The 19790-nt window shown below is 44.3% G+C and overlaps 2 protein-coding genes across 4 annotated transcripts in view; one reads left to right on the top strand and one right to left on the bottom strand.

Moving 5' to 3' along the window:
* The window catches only part of LOC138662542 (deoxyribonuclease-1-like), a 76839-nt gene that overhangs the window by 2455 nt on the left and 54594 nt on the right, over positions 1–19790 (top strand). The window lies entirely within an intron of this gene.
* The window catches only part of HAUS7 (HAUS augmin like complex subunit 7), a 104606-nt gene that overhangs the window by 62949 nt on the left and 21867 nt on the right, over positions 1–19790 (bottom strand). For both annotated transcript variants that reach the window (XM_069748315.1, XM_069748316.1), the window contains exons 4-6: positions 13192–13253; positions 12843–12916; positions 12512–12667 (exon numbers count right to left, since the gene is read on the bottom strand). In XM_069748315.1, coding sequence (XP_069604416.1) covers positions 12512–12667; positions 12843–12916; positions 13192–13253 — 292 coding nt within the window. The remainder of the gene's footprint in view (positions 1–12511; positions 12668–12842; positions 12917–13191; positions 13254–19790) is intronic.

The raw sequence follows: 19790 nt of genomic DNA, 5'->3' as shown, positions 1-19790 counted from the left end.
GCCCATCCTACATACACTACAAAACTTTCGAAGATGAACTTCTCACTACCCTTACCACCCTCTTTAACCCTTTCCTAAAATGGGCCCAAATCCCTGACTATGCTGCATTCATACATAACTTTAATCCCCAAACCGGGTGGGGACGGACTAGACGGCAAGAACTGTAGGCCAATTGCCCTGCTTAACTCAGATGGTAACATTTTTACTAAACTCCTGGCAACTCGCCTACACTTTTACCTGCCCTCTTTGGTCCATAAAGATCAGGTGGGCTTTGTTCCGTTTAGACAAAGGGCCGATAATACCAGGAGGGCAATTGTGGACATAGTGTGGAGGTCTAAGGAACCCACCATTCTTTTAAGTTTAGACGTCGAGAAGGCGTTTGGTCGCTTAGACTGGACCTTTATGCTTAAGACTTCGGAGACTTATGGTATAAAGGGGCCTTTCTTAAACGCTATACTCTAAGAACAGAGCAACAATTAGGTTACCTCATAACTCCCCTACACCGTTCAAAATAAAAAATAGTACCAGGCCGGGATGTCCCCTAATTCCGTTGATCACGATCTTGAGCGAGTATTAGAATGAATCCAGACATTTCAGGAATCCGGGTCAATAATAAGGAATTTAAACATTCTCTTTTCACCGACGATATTTTATTAAACCTCACTAGCCCATATATCGCTCCCTAACCTTCATGCAACCCTGTCTCAATTTGGTGCTCTGTCAGGATACAAAACAAATACGAATAAAACAGAAGCCCTGTCTATTAACATCCCAGACTCGCAATTGAGCCTACTTCAAACTAATTATAAATCCCACTGGAAAGACTCCCATGTTACCTGGGGATTAACCTTACGTCTTCCTTTTCAACCTTATATGACAAAAATTTCCCGTCATTATATCGGGAAATCAGGTCTCTGCTAAAAAAAAGTGGATGTCTCTACCTCTATCCCTCCTAGGTCTCATCGCTGCGATTAAAATGTCTATCCTCCCGAAACTGCTTTATCTATTTGAAACCCTCCCCATTCCCTCTCAAGGATCTACATAGTTATTAAGGTTGAAGGAAGACTTTAAGTCCATCTAGTTCAACCCATAGCCTAACCTAACATGCCCTAACATATTGATCCAGAGGAAGGCAAAAAAAACCCATGTGGCAAAGAGTAAGCTCCACATTGGGGAAAAAAATTCCTTCCCGACTCCACATACGGCAATCAGACTAGTTCCCTGGATCAACGCCCTATCAAGGAATCTAGTGTATTTACCCTGTAACATTATACTTTTCCAGAAAGGTATCCAGTCCCCTCTTAAATTTAAGTAATGAATCACTCATTACAACATCATATGGCAGAGAGTTCCATAGTCTCACTGCTCTTACAGTAAAGAATCCGCGCCTGTTATTATGCTTAAACCTTTTTTCCTCCAAACGCAGAGGATGCCCCCTTGTCCCTGTTTCAGGTCTATGATTAAAAAGATCATCAGAAAGGTCTTTGTACTGTCCCCTCATATATTTATACATTAAAATAAGATCTCCCCTTAGTCTACGTTTTTCCAAACTAAATAGCCTTAAGTGTAATAATCTATCTTGGTATTGCAGACCCCCCAGTCCTCTAATAACCTTGGTCACTCTTCTCTGCACCCGCTCTAGTTCAGCTATGTCTTTCTTATACACCGGAGACCAGAACTGTGCACAGTATTCTAAGTGTGGTCGAACTAGTGACTTGTATAGAGGTAAAATTATGTTCTCCTCATGAGCATCTATGCCTCTTTTAATGCATCCCATTATTTTATTTGCCCTTGTAGCAGCTGCCTGACACTGGCCACTGAATAGGAGTTTGTCATCCACCCATACACCGTCTTTTTCATTGACGGTTTTGCCCAGAGTTTTAGAATTAAGCACATAATTATACATCTTATTACTTCTACCCAAGTGCATGACCTTACATTTATCCCCATTAAAGCTCATTTGCCATTTATCAGCCCAAGCTTCTAGTTTACATATATCATCCTGTAATATAAAATTGTCCTCCTCTGTATTGATTACCCTGCAGAGTTTAGTGTCATCTGCAAATATTGAAATTCTACTCTGAATGCCCCCTACAAGGTCATTAATAAATATGTTAAAAAGAAGAGGGCCCAATACTGACCCCTGTGGTAACCCACTGCTAACCGCTACCCAGTCCGAGTGTGCTCCATTAATAACCACCCTTTGTTTCCTATCCCTGAGCCAGCTCTCAACCCACTTACACATATTTTCCTCTATCCCCATTATTCTCATTTTATGTATCAACCTTTTGTGTGGCACCGTATAAAAAGCCTTTGAAAAGTCCATATACACTACATCCACTGGGTTCCCTTGGTCCAATCCGGAACTTACCTCTTCATAGAAACTGATCAAATTAGTCTGACATGAACGGTCCCTAGTAAACCCGTGCTGATACTGGGTCATGAGGTTATTCCTCTTCAGATACTCCAGTATATTATCATCCCTTAGAATGCCCTCCAGGATTTTACCCACAGTAGAGGTTAAGCTTACTGGCCTATAATTACCAAGTTCAGTTTTTGTTCCCTTTTTGAATATTGGCACCACATTTGCTATACACCAGTCCTGTGGTACAGACCCTGTTATTATGGAGTCTTTAAAGATTAAAAATAATGGTCTATCAATGACTGTACTTAATTCCTGCAGTACTCGAGGGTGTACCCCATCCGGGCCCGGAGATTTGTCAATTTTAGAGATTTTTAGACGCTGCCGCACTTCCTGCTGGGTTAAGTAGGTGACATTTAATTGGGAATTTTTATCACTAGTCATTTTGTCTGCCATGGGATTTTCTTGTGTAAATACTGATGATAAAAAGTCATTTAGCATATTGGCTTTTTCCTCATCCACCATTTCACCCAGACTATTTTTAAGGGGGCCAACTCTATCATTTTTTAGTTTCTTACCATTTAGGTAGTTAAAGAATATTTTAGGATTATTTTTACTCTCTCTGGCAATGAGTCTCTCTGTCTCAATCTTTGCTGCCTTGATTTGCTTTTTACAGAATTTAATTTTTTGTATTTATTTAATGCCTCCTCACTACCTACTTCCTTTAATTCTCTAAATGCTTTCTTTTTGTCACTTATTGCGCCCCTTACAGCTCTATTTAGCCATATTGGTTTCCTCCTATTTCTAGTATGTTTATTCCCATACGGTATATACTGTGCACAGGTCCTATCCAGGATGCTAATAAATGTCTCCCATTTTCTTTGTGTATTTTTGTGTCTCAGGATATCGTCCCAGTTAATTGCACCAAGATCCTCTCTCATCCGTTGAAAATTTGCCCTCCTGAAGTTTAGTGTCCTTGTAACCCCTCTATTACACATCTTTTTAACCCCTTCATGACCCAGCCTATTTTGACCTTAAAGACCTTGCCGTTTTTTGCAATTCTGACCAGTGTCCCTTCATGAGGTAATAACTCAGGAACGCTTCAATGGATCCTAGCGGTTCTGAGATTGTTTTTTCGTGACATATTGGGCTTCATGTTAGTGGTAAATTTAGGTCAATAAATTCTGTGTTTATTTGTGATAAAAACAGAAATTTGGCGAAAATTTTGAAAATTTCGCAATTTTCACATTTTGAATTTTTATTCTGTTAAACCAGAGAGTTATGTGACACAAAATAGTTAATAAATAACATTTCCCACACGTCTACTTTACATCAGCACAATTTTGGAAACAAAATTTTTTTTTGCTAGGAAGTTATAAGGGTTAAAATTTGACCAGCGATTTCTCATTTTTACAACGAAATTTACAAAACCATTTTTTTTAGGGACCACCTCACATTTGAAGTCAGTTTGAGGGGTCTATATGGCTGAAAATACCCAAAAGTGACACCATTCTAAAAACTGCACCCCTCAAGGTGCACAAAACCACATTCAAGAAGTTTATTAACCCTTCAGGTGCTTCACAGCAGCAGAAGCAACATGGAAGGAAAAAATGAACATTTAACTTTTTAGTCACAAAAATGATTTTTCAGCAACAATTTTTTTATTTTCCCAATGGTAAAAGGAGAAACTGAACCACGTACGTTGTTGTCCAATTTGTCCTGAGTACGCTGATACCTCATATGTGGGGGTAAACCACTGTTTGGGCGCACGGCAGGGCTTGGAAGGGAAGGAGCGCCATTTGACTTTTTGAATGAAAAATTATCTCCATCGTTAGCGGACACCATGTCGCGTTTGGAGAGCCCCCGTGTGCCTAAAAATTGGAGCTCCCCCACAAGTGACCCCATTTTGGAAACTAGACGCCCCAAGGAACTCATCTAGATGCATAGTGAGCCCTTTAAACCCCCAGGTGCTTCACAAATTGATCCGTAAAAATGAAAAAGTACTTTTTTTTCACAAAAAAATTCTTTTAGCCTCAATTTTTTCATTTTCACATGGACAACAGGATAAAATGGATCCTAAAATTTGTTTGGCAATTTCTCCTGAGTACACCGATACTTCACATGTGGGGGTAAACCACTGTTTGGGCACATGGTAAGGCTCGGAAGGGAAGGCGCGCCTTTTAACTTTTTGAATGGAAAATTAGCTCCAATTGTTAGCGGACACCATGTCGCATTTGGAGAGCCCCTGTGTGCCTATGCAATGGAGCTCCCCCACAAGTGACCCCATTTTGGAAACTAGACCCCCCAAGGAACTTATCTAGATGCATATTGAGCACTTTAAACCCCCAGGTGCTTCACAGAAGTTTATAATGCAGAGCCATGAAAATAAAAAATAATTTTTCTTTTCTCAAAAATGATTTTTTAGCCTGGAATTTCCTATTTTGCCAATGGTAATAGGAGAAATTGGACCACAAATGTTGTTGTCCAGTTTGTCCTGAGTATGCAGATACCCCATATGTGGGGGTAAACCACTGTTTGGGCGCACGGCAGGGCTCAGAAGGGAAGGCACGCCATTTGGCTTTTTAAATGGAAAATTATCTCCAATCATTAGCGGACACCATGTCGCGTTTGGAGAGCCCCTGTGTGCCTAAACATTGGAGATCCCCCACAAATTACCCCATTTTGGAAACTAGACCCCCAAAGGAACTAATCTAGATGTGTAGTGAGCACTTTGAACCCTCAAGTGCTTCACAGAAGTTTATAACGCAGAGCCATGAAAATAAAAAAAAAATATTATTTTCTCAAAAATGAATTTTAGCCCGCAATTTTTTATTTTCCCAAGGGTAACAGGAGAAATTTGACCCCAAAAGTTGTTGTCCAGTTTCTCCTGAGTACGCTGATACCCCATATGTGGGGGTAAACCACTGTTTAGGCACATGCTGGGGCTCGGAAGTGAAGTAGTGACGTTTTGAAATGCAGACTTTGATGGAATGCTCTGTGGGCGTCACGTTGCGTTTGCAGAGCCCCTGATGTGGCTAAACAGTAGAAACCCCCCACAAGTGACCCCATTTTGGAAACTAGACCCCGAAAGGAACTTATCTAGATGTGAGGTGAGCACTTTGAACCCCCAAGTGCTTCACAGACGTTCATAACACAGAGCAGTGAAAATAATAAATACGTTTTCTTTCCTCAAAAATAATTTTTTAGCCCAGAATTTTTTATTTTCCCAAGGGTTACAGGAGAAATTGGACCACAAAAGTTGTTGTCCAGTTTCTCCTGAGTACGCTGATACCCCATGTGTGGGGGTAAACCACTGTTTGGGCACACGTGGGGGCTCAGAAGGGAAGTAGTGACTTTTGAAATGCAGACTTTGATGGAATGGTCTGCGGGCGTCACATTGCGTTTGCAGAGCCCCTGGTGTGCCTAAACAGTAGAAACCCCCCACAAGTGACCCCATTTTGGAAACTAGACCCCCCAAGGAACTTATCTAGATATGTGGTGAGCACTTTGAACCCCCAAGTGCTTCACAGACGTTTACAACGCAGAGCCGTGAAAATAAAAAATCATTTTTCTTTCCTCAAAAATGATGTTTTAGCAAGCAATTTTTTATTTTCTCAAGGGTAACAGGAGAAATTGGACCCCAGTAATTGTTGCGCAGTTTGTCCTGAGTATGCTGGTACCCCATATGTGGGGGTAAACCACTGTTTGCGCACACGTCGGGGTTCGGAAGTGAGGGAGCACCATTTGAATTTTTGAATACAAGATTGGCTGGAATCAATGGTGGCGCCATGTTGCGTTTGGAGACCCCCTGAAGTGCCTAAACAGTGGAAACCCCTCAATTCTACCTCCAACACACCCCTAACCCTTATCCCAACTGTAGCCGTAACCCTAATCACAACCCTAACCCCAACACACCCCTAACCACAACCCTAACCCCAACACACCCCTAACCCTAACCACAACCCTAATTCCAACCCAACTCTAAGGCTATGTGCCAACGTTGCGGATTCGTATGAGATTTTTCAGCATCATTTTTGAAAAATCCGCGGGTAAAAGGCACTGCGTTTTACCTGTGGATTTACCGTGGATTTCCAGTGTTTTTTGTGCGGATTTCACCTGTGGATTCCTATTGAGGAACAGGTGTAAAACGCTGCGGAATCCGCACAAAGAATTGGCATGCTGCGGAAAATACAACGCAGCGTTCCCGCGCGGTATTTTCTGCACCATGGGCACAGCGGATTTGGTTTTCCATATGTTTACATGGTACTGTAAACCTGATGGAACACTGCTGCGGATACGCAGCGGCCAATCCACACCGTGTGCACATAGCCTAATTCTAAAGGTATGTGCACACGCTGCGGAAAACGCTGCGGATCCGCAGCAGTTTCCCATGAGTTTACAGTTCAATGTGAACCAAAAATCGCTGTACACATGCTGCGGAAAAACTGCACGGAAACGCAGCGGTTTACATTCCGCAGCATGTCACTTCTTTCTGCGGATTCCGCAGCGGTTTTACAACTGCTCCAATAGAAAATCGCAGTTGTAAAATCGCAGTGAAATGCGCAGAAAAACCGCGGTAAATCCACGATAAATCGGCAGCGGTTTAGCACTGTGGATTTTTCAAATCCGCTGCGGAAAAATCCGCATAGGACCAGAATACGTGTGCACATACCCTAGCCCTAACCCTACCCCTAACCCTACCCCTAACCCTAACCCTAGTTCTTACCCCAACCTTAGTGAAAAAAAAAAAATTCTTTATTTTTTTTATTGTCCCTATCTGTGGGGGTGACAAAGGGGGGGGGGGTCATTTACTATTTTTTTTATTTTGATCACTGAGATATAACCTATCTCAGTGATCAAAATTCACTCTGGAACGAATCTGCCGGCCGGCAGATTCGGCGGGCGCACTGCATATGCGCCCGCCATTTTGGAAGATGGCGGCGCCCAGGAAAGAAGACGGACGGACCTCGGGCGGCCAGGTAAGTATAAGGGGGGGGGGGGAGATCAGGGCACGGGGGGGGCGTCGGAGCACGGGGGGGTGGATCGGATCATGGGGGGGGTGGATCGGAACACGGGAGGGAGGATTGGAGCACGGGGAAGGATTGGAGCACGGGGTGAGGGATCGCTGTGCGGGGGGGGGGGGGTGGATCGGAGCACGGGGGGGTCGCTGTGTGCGGGGGGGGGATCTGAGTGCGGGGGGGTTTGATTGGAGCGCGGGGGGTGTGATTGGTGCACGGGCAAGCGGACAGGAGGACGGGGGAGCGGAGCACAGGACGGAGGGGAGCGGACCACAGATCGGGGGGCTGGGGGGGCGATCGGAGGAGTGGGGTGGGTGCACATAAGTGTTTCCAGCCATGGCCGATGATATTGCAGCATCGGCCATGGCTGGATTGTAATATTTCACCAGTTTTTTAGGTGAAATATTACAAATCGCTCTGATTGGCTGTTGAAAGTGAAACTGCCAATCAGAGCGATCGTAGCCACGAGGGGGTGAAGCCACCCCCCCTGGGCTAAACTACCACTCCCCCTGTCCCTGCAGATCGGGTGAAATGGGAGTTAACCCTTTCACCCGGCCTGCAGGGACGCGATCTTTCCATGACGCATATGCTGCGTCATGGGTCGGAATGGCACCGACTTTCATGACGCAGCGTATGCGTCAAAGGTCGGGAAGGGGTTAAAGGATACATGAAAATTTATTATTTTGTGATCGCTATTTCCCAAGTGACCCCCAACCCTTACATTTGCTATGCGGTCTGGCCTGTTGGTTAATATTAGGTCTAGCAGTGCCCCCCTTCTTGTTGGGTCCTGAACCAGTTGTGAAAGGTAATTGTCTCTCATAGTTGTCAAAAAACGATTACCTTTGCTGGAACTGCAGGTTTCTGTTCCCCAATCTATTTCAGGGTAGTTGAAGTCCCCCATAATAATGACTTCTCCTTGAGTCGCAGCAGCTTCATCTATTTGCTTTACGAGGATATTCTCCATTGCTTTCATTATTTCTGGAGATTTATAACAAACCCCTATCAGTAATTTATTATTTTTTCCCCCTCCCCTTATCTCCACCCACAGGGATTCTACATTTTCATTAAATTCACCTATATTATCACGCCGGACGGGTTTTAAGGACGATTTTACATATAGACACCCCACCCCCTCGCTTATCTGTACGGTCATTTCTGAACAGGCTATAGCCCTGCAAGTTAACAGCCCAGTCATGGCTCTCATCCAGCCATGTTTCAGATATCCCCACCATGTCATAATTATGCTCCAAAAACATTAGTTCTAATTCGTCCATTTTATTGGCGAGGCTTCTGGCATTAGTATACATGCACTTGATGTTCCTCTCTGTACCTCTATTCTTTCTTAAATTATTAACTGTTCTAACCCCACCCCCCATGCCACCGCCACCCCCAACTTCCTTATTTGTGCCCAGGTCTCTATCTGCACTATCTTCCCCTGCTATAAAATGAACCAGCTATTGAACCCGTTCTACGCCCGGGTGGCGAGCATTTATATTGGTATATGGTCTCCATCCTGGTATGTGCTGCTCCATCCTGCGTCCCCATCCTGTCATGTGCTGCTCCATCCTGCGTCCCCATCCTGTCATGCGCTGCTCCATCCTGCGTCCCCATCCTGTCATGTGCTGCTCCATCCTGCGTCCCCATCCTGTCATGCGCTGCTCCATCCTGCATCCCCATCCTGTCATGTGCTGCTCCATCCTGCGTCCCCATCCTGTCATGCGCTGCTCCCATCCTGGGTCCCCATCCTGTCATGCGCTGCTCCCATCCTGCGTCCCCATCCTGTGATGCGCTGCTCCCATCCTGTGATGCGCTGCTCCCATCCTGCGTCCCCATCCTGTCATGTGCTGCTCCATCCTGCGTCCCCATCCGGTCATGCGCTGCTCCATCCTGCGTCCCCATCCTGTCATGCGCTGCTCCATCCTGCGTCCCCATCCTGTCATGCGCTGCTCCATCCTGCGTCCCCATCCTGTCATGCGCTGCTCCATCCTGCGTCCCCATCCTGCGTCCCCATCCTTATGTGCTGCTCCATCCTGCGTCCCCATCCTTATGTGCTGCTCCATCCTGCGTCCCCATCCTTATGTGCTGCTCCATCCTGCGTCCCCATCCTTATGTGCTGCTCCATCCTGCGTCCCCATCCTTATGTGCTGCTCCATCCTGCGTCCCCATCCTTATGTGCTGCTGCATCCTGCGTCCCCATACTGCCTCTGACCCGCTCGGCGCCGAGTGCAGAGGACATGCCTGGCTGCAGCAGTGCTACCTCTGTACTGGCACCCCCCTCATCTGCCAACTTAGCAAACTTATTGGAGTGTTCCAGATCAGGACTAGCCTCCCTGGCACTCTTCCCTCTACCCCACTTCCTAACTGTGACCCAGCTTGCTACTTCATCGTCCTGCAGCTCCATCCTACCATCCCTGTTATGATCCGGTGACCTTGGAGCCGCATGGAACTTTCTCTGGAGTTGGTGTAAACTGTACTGACCGCAAATCCTGAACTTAACACCGCAACTAGAAGTAGCCGTGGGGTGTGCCTAACAAATCCTAGACACCTCGACACAGCCGGAGGACTAAATACCCCTATAGATAGAAATAGGAATTCTACCTTGCCTCAGAGCAGAACCCCAAAGGATAGGCAGCCCCCCACAAATATTGACTGTGAGTAGTAGAGGAAAGACACACGCAGGCAGGAAACAGGATTTAGCAAAAGAGGCCACTCTAGCTAGATAGGAAAGGATAGGACAGAATACTAAGCGGTCAGTATTAAAACCCTTCCAAAAAATATCCACAGCAGATAATACAAAAAATTCCACCATCTAACTAAAGACGTGGAACGTATATCTGCATCTCCTGAGAATCCAACAAGACTGAGAAAACACTGACACAATCTAAGCTGGACAAGAGAAAACAAGTGAATAGCACAGAATTATTAAGCACACAGTATGTGTGCCAAAGAAACAAAAAAACAGACACTTATCTTTGCTGATTTAGCAGCAAGGCAGGAGGAACCAGACAGAGAACCAACTCCTCCCAGAACCATGGATAACTGGCAAGGACTAATGAATCCTGCACACCTAAATACCCCAGTCAGAACTGCAATCAGCAGAAACACCTGACCAAGACTGCAACTCAGGGACATCTGCATTACCACCTACAACCACCGGAGGGAGCCCAAAAGCAGAATTCACAACACATCCCCCACCTCATCTATCCCACTTAGCGTCTGCTCCGTGAGCAGAAGACTCCTCTCCATATTGTCTATGGATCTCAGTGTTGCCAGATGCACATTTAGATTCCGAATCTGGGTTTCCAAATGCACAACGTGCTCACATCTCGCACAGCAGTATGCACACTCGATCGGCTGCTCAAGGACTGCATACATGTGGCAAGATGTGCACTGGATGGCATAAACAAGAGTGGAGCACATTTCCTAATGGGGATTGCACCAGACAGAAAAGTTAAATAATAAAAAAATAAAAAATAAATACAAAGTATTAATAAAAAAACAGACAGCAATTCCTCCCTTGGAAACTCCCTGAATCCAAAGTCACTGAATCACACTTACCGCCGTTCACACTTACACTCAGCTCACATTCAACTCGCTATGCTGAAGATTTATAGATTTTTTTTTTTCTCTAGTTCCCTTGACAGCAATCCACCTTGCTGTTCAAATGCACTTCCAAGGCAAGCATTATGCGCTTTGTTTGGGCAGAAAAGTGTCACAGGATCCCAAAGTTAATGATGTTAAGCAGTAGGAATACTGGGGGACTTGGGAGTCCCACACCTTATTCACTACTACTAGGCAACTCACTTGCGTAGAATCCCAGCCTGGAACTCCAAGCCTGCCTATACAAAATGGATGGAAATTGGAAAACTGCGGCTTGCTCCTGCTCAATGCTAAAAGCATTTGGAAAACTTATTCCAAAAAATTTAAAAACTTTCATCCAAAAACTCTGATGCTTAGAAGGGAAAGATATTTGTGAAAAGCCTTGACTTATGTAGATGGGGGACTTGTCTGGTCGAGAGCAGCTATATCGGCATCTTGTGTCACATATAAAGAAAACCAGTACAAGATCCTTCATTTCTGGTATCACACACCTGAATTCTTACATAGGCTGGACCCGTCTATCTCTCCCCTCTGATGGAGGTGCAACCTTTCACATATTCTGGGATTGCTCACTGATTTGCCCATATTGGAAGCAGGTGCAGGGATTGATAGGCCAGGTCTTGGATTTGACGTTGCATCTGGATCCCCAGATTGCTCTCCTTAACATTTTCCCACCTTTCCTACCAAAAAAAAAAAAAAACCTACCAGGCTCCTCTTACACATCCTGATGGCTGCCAGATGTTTAATGGCGTCCCATTGGAAGCAAACTTCTTCCCATCTACACTTGACTTATAAGCCAGAATTAGTGAGGTTAGAAATTTTGAATACCACGATTAATAGGGACAGATGCTATCTGGTTTCCTTGGGACGCTTTTTGGGCCTCAATAAGTACACGAATCTCATTCTCTAGCCTATATAGCCACTCCCGGTCTCCCCTTTCTGATTTTCAGATACCACCCCCCCTTGTTAATGTCCTGTCTTGTGTCTGGTTGAGGATACAGATTCATGTATACCGATGGTTGAACATTCTGCTGGTATATCATTGGTTATAATGCCACCTAATATAATGTCGGCAGCATCCTACTGGTTCATTGATTTGACAATTTATTGTTTGACACGGTTTTCTATAAGGTTTACATTCATGTTATATGTTAATCACTTTGGAAACGTTTATTTTCAATAAAAATTGACAATTCTAAAAAAAAAAAAAAAAAATTGGTGACTATGATTGCAGATCTGGAGAACAAGTAACTCCTTCAAGTTACTATACTGTGCAAAGAAAAGCAATCCATTTAGCCTCCCCCCTCCAGAAACAGCTCCACTCTTGTTCCCAGGTAGGGTCAGGTATTGCAGCTCACAAACAGAGATAGGCGGCAATGCCGGGTACATCCTGGAGACAAAAGTGGCGCTACATTTAGAAAAGAGACTTTTTATGACTTCCTGTCAGTATGGAGGCTTGGTATAAAGAAAAATAAAGAAAAAACGCTGCTACAGATCGTCATGTTTGCAGCTCGGATCTCACATTTATTACCTTTTCTGCAGTTCCTCTGGGACCAAGAGAGGTTTCAGGTCCGTCGGCCAGGGATTGCACTCCGACGTCAGGGTTGCTTGGAAGTGAGGACTTGAGAATAGTTCCTTTAGAAGATCCTCCTGCTCACGAGCGCAGATTAGGAGGCTCTTGTCACCGCTGAGATGGGGGAGAAGGAGACACGGAGTTATTACACAGATATTGGGAACAAGTCCATATGTGTCTCTGGTATTGCAGTGCAGCCCTCTCGGGGGTCTGGGGATGCTCGGGTGCAACGGGTGGGTCCGCCCCACAGATATAAAAGACATCAGTGTAGATACAATCATGGCCTTACACTTCATCACAAGTCTGAATGACGTCCAGTAACCGGCTCATGAAGGACAGCTGTCGGCCCGGACTAACATTCCCCTGCGGAGCATAGAAAAGGAATGATATCAAGAAAGGTTTGCCTGTGATTCATAACTAGTAATAAGTGATCTTGCTGGCTGCAAGCTGACCGCCAGCTCCAAAATTTCAACTGTGTTTTTATTTATTTTTTGTAAGGGGAGAAGTATCAGCAATACATATCTGATGCCGCTTATCTTGGAAGACTAAATGAGGCTAAAATTCAGTCCTGGATCGGAGAGCAGTAGGGGGACCCTATATGAGGTGGTCAGGAGAGGGGACACCCGTCGGATCTATACCTTTATGAGGTCCACGTCTTCTGCGTTACACAACATCAGATCAAAGCCAAGTTTTGCCATCTCTGTAAAAGTTAAGCAGGAATTAATACAATAACTGAAGAGACACAAAAATGTATATTATATACCAGTTATAGGATCCTACACAGTATGTCTGTGAGATCGGCTTCCTGCATCGACAAGAGAGGAAGTTGATCGCTACTCATCTACTGGGAAGATGGCTCATTCCCTCTCCTCTTGTACATTTAACATCATTGTTGGCAGCACAATCCCAGATGACAGAAGGGGACGTGCCGCCAGGGATGGGTAGCCGGTAAGCCAAACCTCTGACGCCTCAAATTCCCCAACTCTGAGGCTATGTGCACACGTTGCGGATGTTCCCGCGGATCTGCAGCAGTTTTCCATGCATTTTACAGTACCATGTAAACCTATGGAAAACCAAATCCGCTGTCCATATGCTGTGGAAAAAAACGCGCGGAAACGCAGTGGTGTTTTTTCCGCAGCATGTCAATTCTTTGTGCGGATCTGCAGTGTTTCTGCACCCATTGACCTGCATTAAGTCAGGCACATTCGCAGCAAAAACGCAGATGTAAAAAAGATATGAGGTTTAGCTGCGGGTGAAACGCTGCAGATCGGGAGGAGGGAAGTGTGTGGGCAGAACTATGTGCGTCTGTGTGCGGGCGGGGTCTGTGTGTGTGTGTGTGTGTGTGTGTGTGTGTGTGTGTGTGTGTGTGTGTGTGTGTGTGTGTGTGTGTGTGATGTATGTATATATATCTGTATCGTCCGATGGGACTACAAGTCCCATCCGGCTATGCCCACTACAGTGACAGTGTAACACATTAGCCAATAATGGGACAGTAGTAGTCCCATCATCCGACTAATGTGTTGAATGTAAAAAAAAACACACAACAACCCACATACACAGTGCATACATATAGATGTACAGTACATACAACATACAGTACATACTCACCAATCACCTTGATACCGAAGCCATTGATCACCTGTAAAAAATATTAAAATAAACCAACACTATGCTCCCTGATCCGCAAAAATCCAATTAAAACGAGTGTCCTATGACGATCTCCCATGGAGAGCAGCCACATCAGCTGATGCGACCGCTCTCTAGGGGCTCCGGCGATACAATGACGGAAGGTATCCTTCCGCACTGTATCCCTCCGCCGCTGTGAGTATAGTTCATACTCTCACTTGTGGCACTGCTGCGTGAGAAAATTCCATAAAGTGAGAGCCTGAACTCAGGTAACCTCTCAGTGATGCACTGCAGGAGCCATTGTCTCCTGTCAGTGTGTCACTGGAGGGCCTATAGAGCAGTGACATCACCCAATGTCACTGTTCTGTAGGGGAGATCGTCATGGGACACTCGTTATTAATTGCACTGCGTCAGACAGGGAGTGTACGGTTGGTTTATTATTTTTTATTTTTAGCAGGCGATCGGGGGCGTCACAGGAATTAGGCGTGTTTGTTAGTATGGTGAAATTAAGAATATTAAAATACTTTTTTCAGGCTGTGTTTTTTTTTTTTTTTTTAAACTCTTTCACTACTGTAGGATTAATAATGGATAGGTGTCTTATTGACGCCTCTCCATTATTAACCGGGCTTAATGTCATCTTACATTAGCAAGGTGACATTAACCCCTTATTACCCCATATCCCACTGCTACACCGGAGTGGGAAGAGAGGGGCTAAGTGCCGGAATTGGCCATTTCTGGGGTGCCTGGGGGCTGGTACTTGTAGCCGGGGGGGGGGGGCAAATATCCATGGCCCCTGTATAGGCTCTGAATATCAGCCCGCAGCTGTCTGCATAGCCTTTCTGGCTATAAAATATAGGGGGACCTCACATCATTTTCATTTGGGGGGGCGGGGTCCCTCTATTTTAATAGACAGTAAAGGCTACGCAGACAGCTGCGGGCTGATATTGATAGCCCGGGAAGTGGCCATGGGTATTAGCTACTTCCCAGGCTACAAATATAATACTCCTGGCCGTTGGCTTTCCCCCTTTGGTGCAGAAAATTGCGCGGGAGCCTACACCATTTTTTTTTCTCATTTTTTTTTTTTTAAATTAAACATGTTCATTAATAAACATAGGCCTTGCTATTATAAACCTATGGATAGATAGATTAAAACACAGAAATGACACCCCAGCATAGATATATATTAAGGAAATTTTAGTTATTTATAAAAAGTATTCTAGTTCCACTGCAATGTCAAGAGGTCACCCTATGTGCACAATATAGTGAGAACCACTAAGGAGAAGCTGAAAGAACCGTGCTCAAAACAGAATAAGGGCCAAGACTATCTCAGCAGGAAATATTTAAAATATATATTTATTTAGTGACAATAAAAAAAAACACTTAAAATATTATAGAATAAAAATATATCATATAGACATGTACGGTATATATTATACAATTGTGCACACATCAAAACATATACTAAAATCAGTTTATTATGTGGCAGGTCCCACCATAGTATATAATATAACGTACCCCAAAGGGACTCTAAGTCTCAAAGTAAAACCATGAATTACATATCAAAGTGCTTGTGCAAAAAGGAAATATATAATAGAAGTGCATATAATGTGCATGTCACCACTCTAGTTCAAACCTATTGAGGGCACAATAAAAGTGCATAGCGTGCATGAAAGTAAAGTGCAAGGTTATGGTGCAATATATGGAGACAATCAGGAGTCACTTGCTATAATGGGGGAATAAATACTGGGACCGCCAAAGTTTGATGTTGTGCACCCCGACGCGCGTTTTGGACGCACTGTTCTTTCGTCAGGGGGTCATGCACGCTTACTTTCAAGCACGCTATGCACTTTTATTGTGCCCTCAATAGGTTTGAACTAGAGTGGTGACATGCACATGATATGCACTATCTATATATATATTTCCTTTTTGCACAAGCACTTTATAATATGTAATTCATGGTTTTACTTTGAGACTTACAGAGTCCCTTTGGGGTACATTATATTATATACTATGGTGGGACCTGCCACATAATAAACTGATTTTAGTATATGTTTGATGTGTGCACAATTGTATTGTATATACATGTCTATATGATCTATTTTTATGATATAATATTTTTAGTTTTTTTATTGTCACTAAATAAATATGTATTTTAAATATTTCCTGCTGAGATAGTCTTGGCCCTTATTCTGTTTTGAGCACGGTTTTTTCACCTATGGATAGATGTACGGCTAGTTAGATATATGGATAGATAGATAATATCTATCTATCCATCTTATTCCTTCTATCTATATTTATATCAATCTGTCTGTCTGTCTGTCTGTCTGTGTGTAATGAAGTGCGGGTTGGACAAATGTAAAAGAGGTTGGACAAGAAATGACATCACAAATCTTTTTTTTTGTTGTTCAAAAATAGATCTTTATTAAGCTTTCAAAAACGCATACAAATCCGTATAAAAAAAAAAAAAAAAACACGCATCAAAATGGTGCAAAAAACGCATAAAAAAACGCACCTGCGTTTTCTGCCAAGAGGTGCGGATTCAGTGCAGAAAAATCCGCAGGCAAATCTGCAACATGTGCAAATACCCTCAAGCCCTGGTCACTACTGAGCATGTACATTAAGTGCAGCACAGATTCATCTCAACCAAAAGCAGGGATCCTTAGATCAGGACAGACATTTACAGGACATCATATAACTTTTCCAAGTCATTCTGAAAACATTTACAGCACATCCTGCACTGTACTACTAATCCAATTAATTAATTATATATTTTAGGAGTCAGTCCATTTTATACCGACTCCACAGCTCAAATTATTTTATCTAAAATGTATGTGCTCCTCAGGATATGCATGGAGGCGGATGTGTAATGGTGAAACAGTGACAGTCAGGATTGTAAATGGCCGGTATGTGTCACAGAGGGAGTCTGCTCTGTAAGCCTGAAGTAAGGTTGTTCTGGGACCTGTAGTCCCACAAGTATTTGCTTAGTTTTAGAGGGAGGCTTGCAGGGCTAGGGAACACTAAAATCCCAAATCCTAGATATCTCTGAGTGAAATATTCCAGTTGCAAAGTTTTATTCATTACATAGTGGAATGTGTTCGTAACAACAAAACCTAAAAATTATCAACGTAAATCACAACCAATATCCCACGGAGGTCTGGAGTTGGAATGATGCTCAAAATCAAAGTGGAAAATCAAATTACAGGCTGATCCAACTTCAGTGGAAATGCCTCAACACAAGGGAATGATGCTCAGTAGGGTGTGTGGCCTCCACGTGCCTGTATGACATCCCTACTGTACAACGTCTGGGCATGCTCCTGATGAGGCGGCGGATGGTCTCCTGAGGGATCTCCTCCCAGACCTGGACTAAAGCATCCGCCAACTCCTGGACAGTCTGTGGTGCAACGTGACGTTGGTGGATGGTGCGAGACATGATGTCCCAGATGTGTTCAATCGGATTCAGGTCTGGGTAATGGGCGGGCCAGTCAATAGCGTCAATGCCTTCATCTTGCAGGAACTGCTGACACACTCCAGCCACATGAGGTCTGGCATTGTCCTGCATTAGGAGGAACCCAGGGCCAACCGCACCAGCATATGGTCTCACAAGGGGTCTGAGGAGCACATCTTGGTACCTAATGGCAGTCAGGCTACCTCTGCCGAGCACATGGAGGGCTGTGCGGCCCTCCAAAGAAATGCCACCTCACACCATTACTGACCCACTGCCAAACCGGTCATGCTGAAGGATGTTGTAGGCAGCAGATTGCTCTCCACAGCGTCTCCAGACTCTGTCAAGTCTGTCACATGTGTTCAGTGTGAACCTGCTTTCATCTGTGAAGAGAACAGGGCGCCAGTGGGGAATTTGCCAATCCTGGTGTTCTATGGCAAATGCCCTGGTCAATGAGCTGAAGAGAGCTGGGACCACAGTCTCAAACATTACCATTAGTAACATACTGCATCATCATGGATTAAAATCCTGCAGGGCACGCCAACACATGTCCAGGCCGATTTGAAGTTCATCAATGACCATCTGGATGATCCAGTGGAGGCATGGGAGAAGATAATGTGGTAAGATGAGCTCAAAATAGAACTTTTTGGTAACAACTTCACTTGCCGTCTTTGGAGGAAGAAGGATGAGTACAACCCCAAGAACACAGTCCCAGCCGTGAAACATGGTGGAGGAAACATCATACTTTGGGGGTGCTTTTCTACAAAGGGGACAGGGCAACTGAACTGTATTGAAAGGAGGATGGATGGGGTCATGCATCACAAGATTTTGGCCAAAAACCTCCTTCCCTCAATAAGAGCATTGAAAATGGGTCGTGGCTGGGTCTTCCAGCATGTCATTGACCCAAAACACACAGCCAGGGCAGCTAAGTAGTGGCTCCCAAAGAAACATTCCAAGGTCCTGGAGTGGCCTAGCCAGTCTCCAGACCTGAACCCAATAGAAAATATTTGGAGGGAGCTGAAACTCAATGTTTCCCAGCAACAGCCCCGAAATCTGAAAGATCTGGGAGAAGATCTGTATGGAGGAGTGGGCCAAAATCCCTGAAAACTTGGTCGAGAACTCCAGGAAACATCTGACCTCTGTAATTGCAAACAAAGGTTCCTCTGTAACAAATATTAATTTCTGTTTTTCTATTTATTAAATACCGTATATACTCATGTATAACCTGAGTTTGTCAGCACTTTTTTGTGCCGAAAATGCCCCCCTCATCTTATTCACGAGTCACTATCCCAGAAGATGGCGGGGAAAGGGAAGTGGCGGAGCAATTTGTCACAGGAGGCAGGAGCCGGCTGCTGCAGCTAAAGCCTGTGCCTGCTGCTAAAGAGAATGAATATTCACTGCACTGGCAATGAATATGTATTTCTCTTATAGCGTGCAGTTACAGCCGCCAGCAGCTGCCGGGCTATCGCGAGTGCCCGCTCATTAAGGTAATGAATATTCACCTATCTCCATTCCCATAGGAGCTGCTGGCACCGGAACAAGATGCTGCGAGGGCAAGTAGGAAAGGTAAGTAGGATTTTTTTTAATGCTTTTTTCATGGGGGCCACGCCTACAAGTATGGGGAATGAGGAGCCACCCAAACAAGGATGAGGATAAGGAGCCACGCAGATAAGGATGGGGATGAGGGGGATAATGCATACCCAGCTTATACTCAAGTCAGTAAGTTTTCCCAGTTTTTTGTGGAAAAATTAGGTGCCTCGGCTTATATTGGGTCAGCTTATAAACGAGTATATAAAGTACTTATTTCATGCAACAAAATGCAAATTAATTATGTAAAAATCATTCAATGTGATGTTCTTTTTTTTTAGATTCTGTCTCACAGTTGACGTGTACCTACGATAATTACAGACCTCTCCATTCTTTGTAGGTGGGAAAATTTGCAAAATCAGCAGACTATCAAATACTTAGTTCCCCAGTGCATGTATAAATTTTATTGTACTTTTTGTTGATATTTTTTTGGGGAAGGTGGAAAACAAAAAACTCTGGAACTTCTGACAGTTTTTTCCCCACAGCCATCACCATCTATTTTTATTTCACTACAAACATGGGGAGCGCAGGAGATATTTGCCTACAGTGCGGCAGCGGCAGATAGAGCGCCGTTTCTCACAA

Source organism: Ranitomeya imitator, chromosome 2, assembly GCF_032444005.1.
Source record: "Ranitomeya imitator isolate aRanImi1 chromosome 2, aRanImi1.pri, whole genome shotgun sequence".
NCBI classification, from domain to species: Eukaryota; Metazoa; Chordata; class Amphibia; order Anura; family Dendrobatidae; genus Ranitomeya; species Ranitomeya imitator.
The sequence above is the reverse complement of the archived record's forward strand: the minus strand, read 5'-3'. Positions and strand labels throughout refer to the sequence as shown.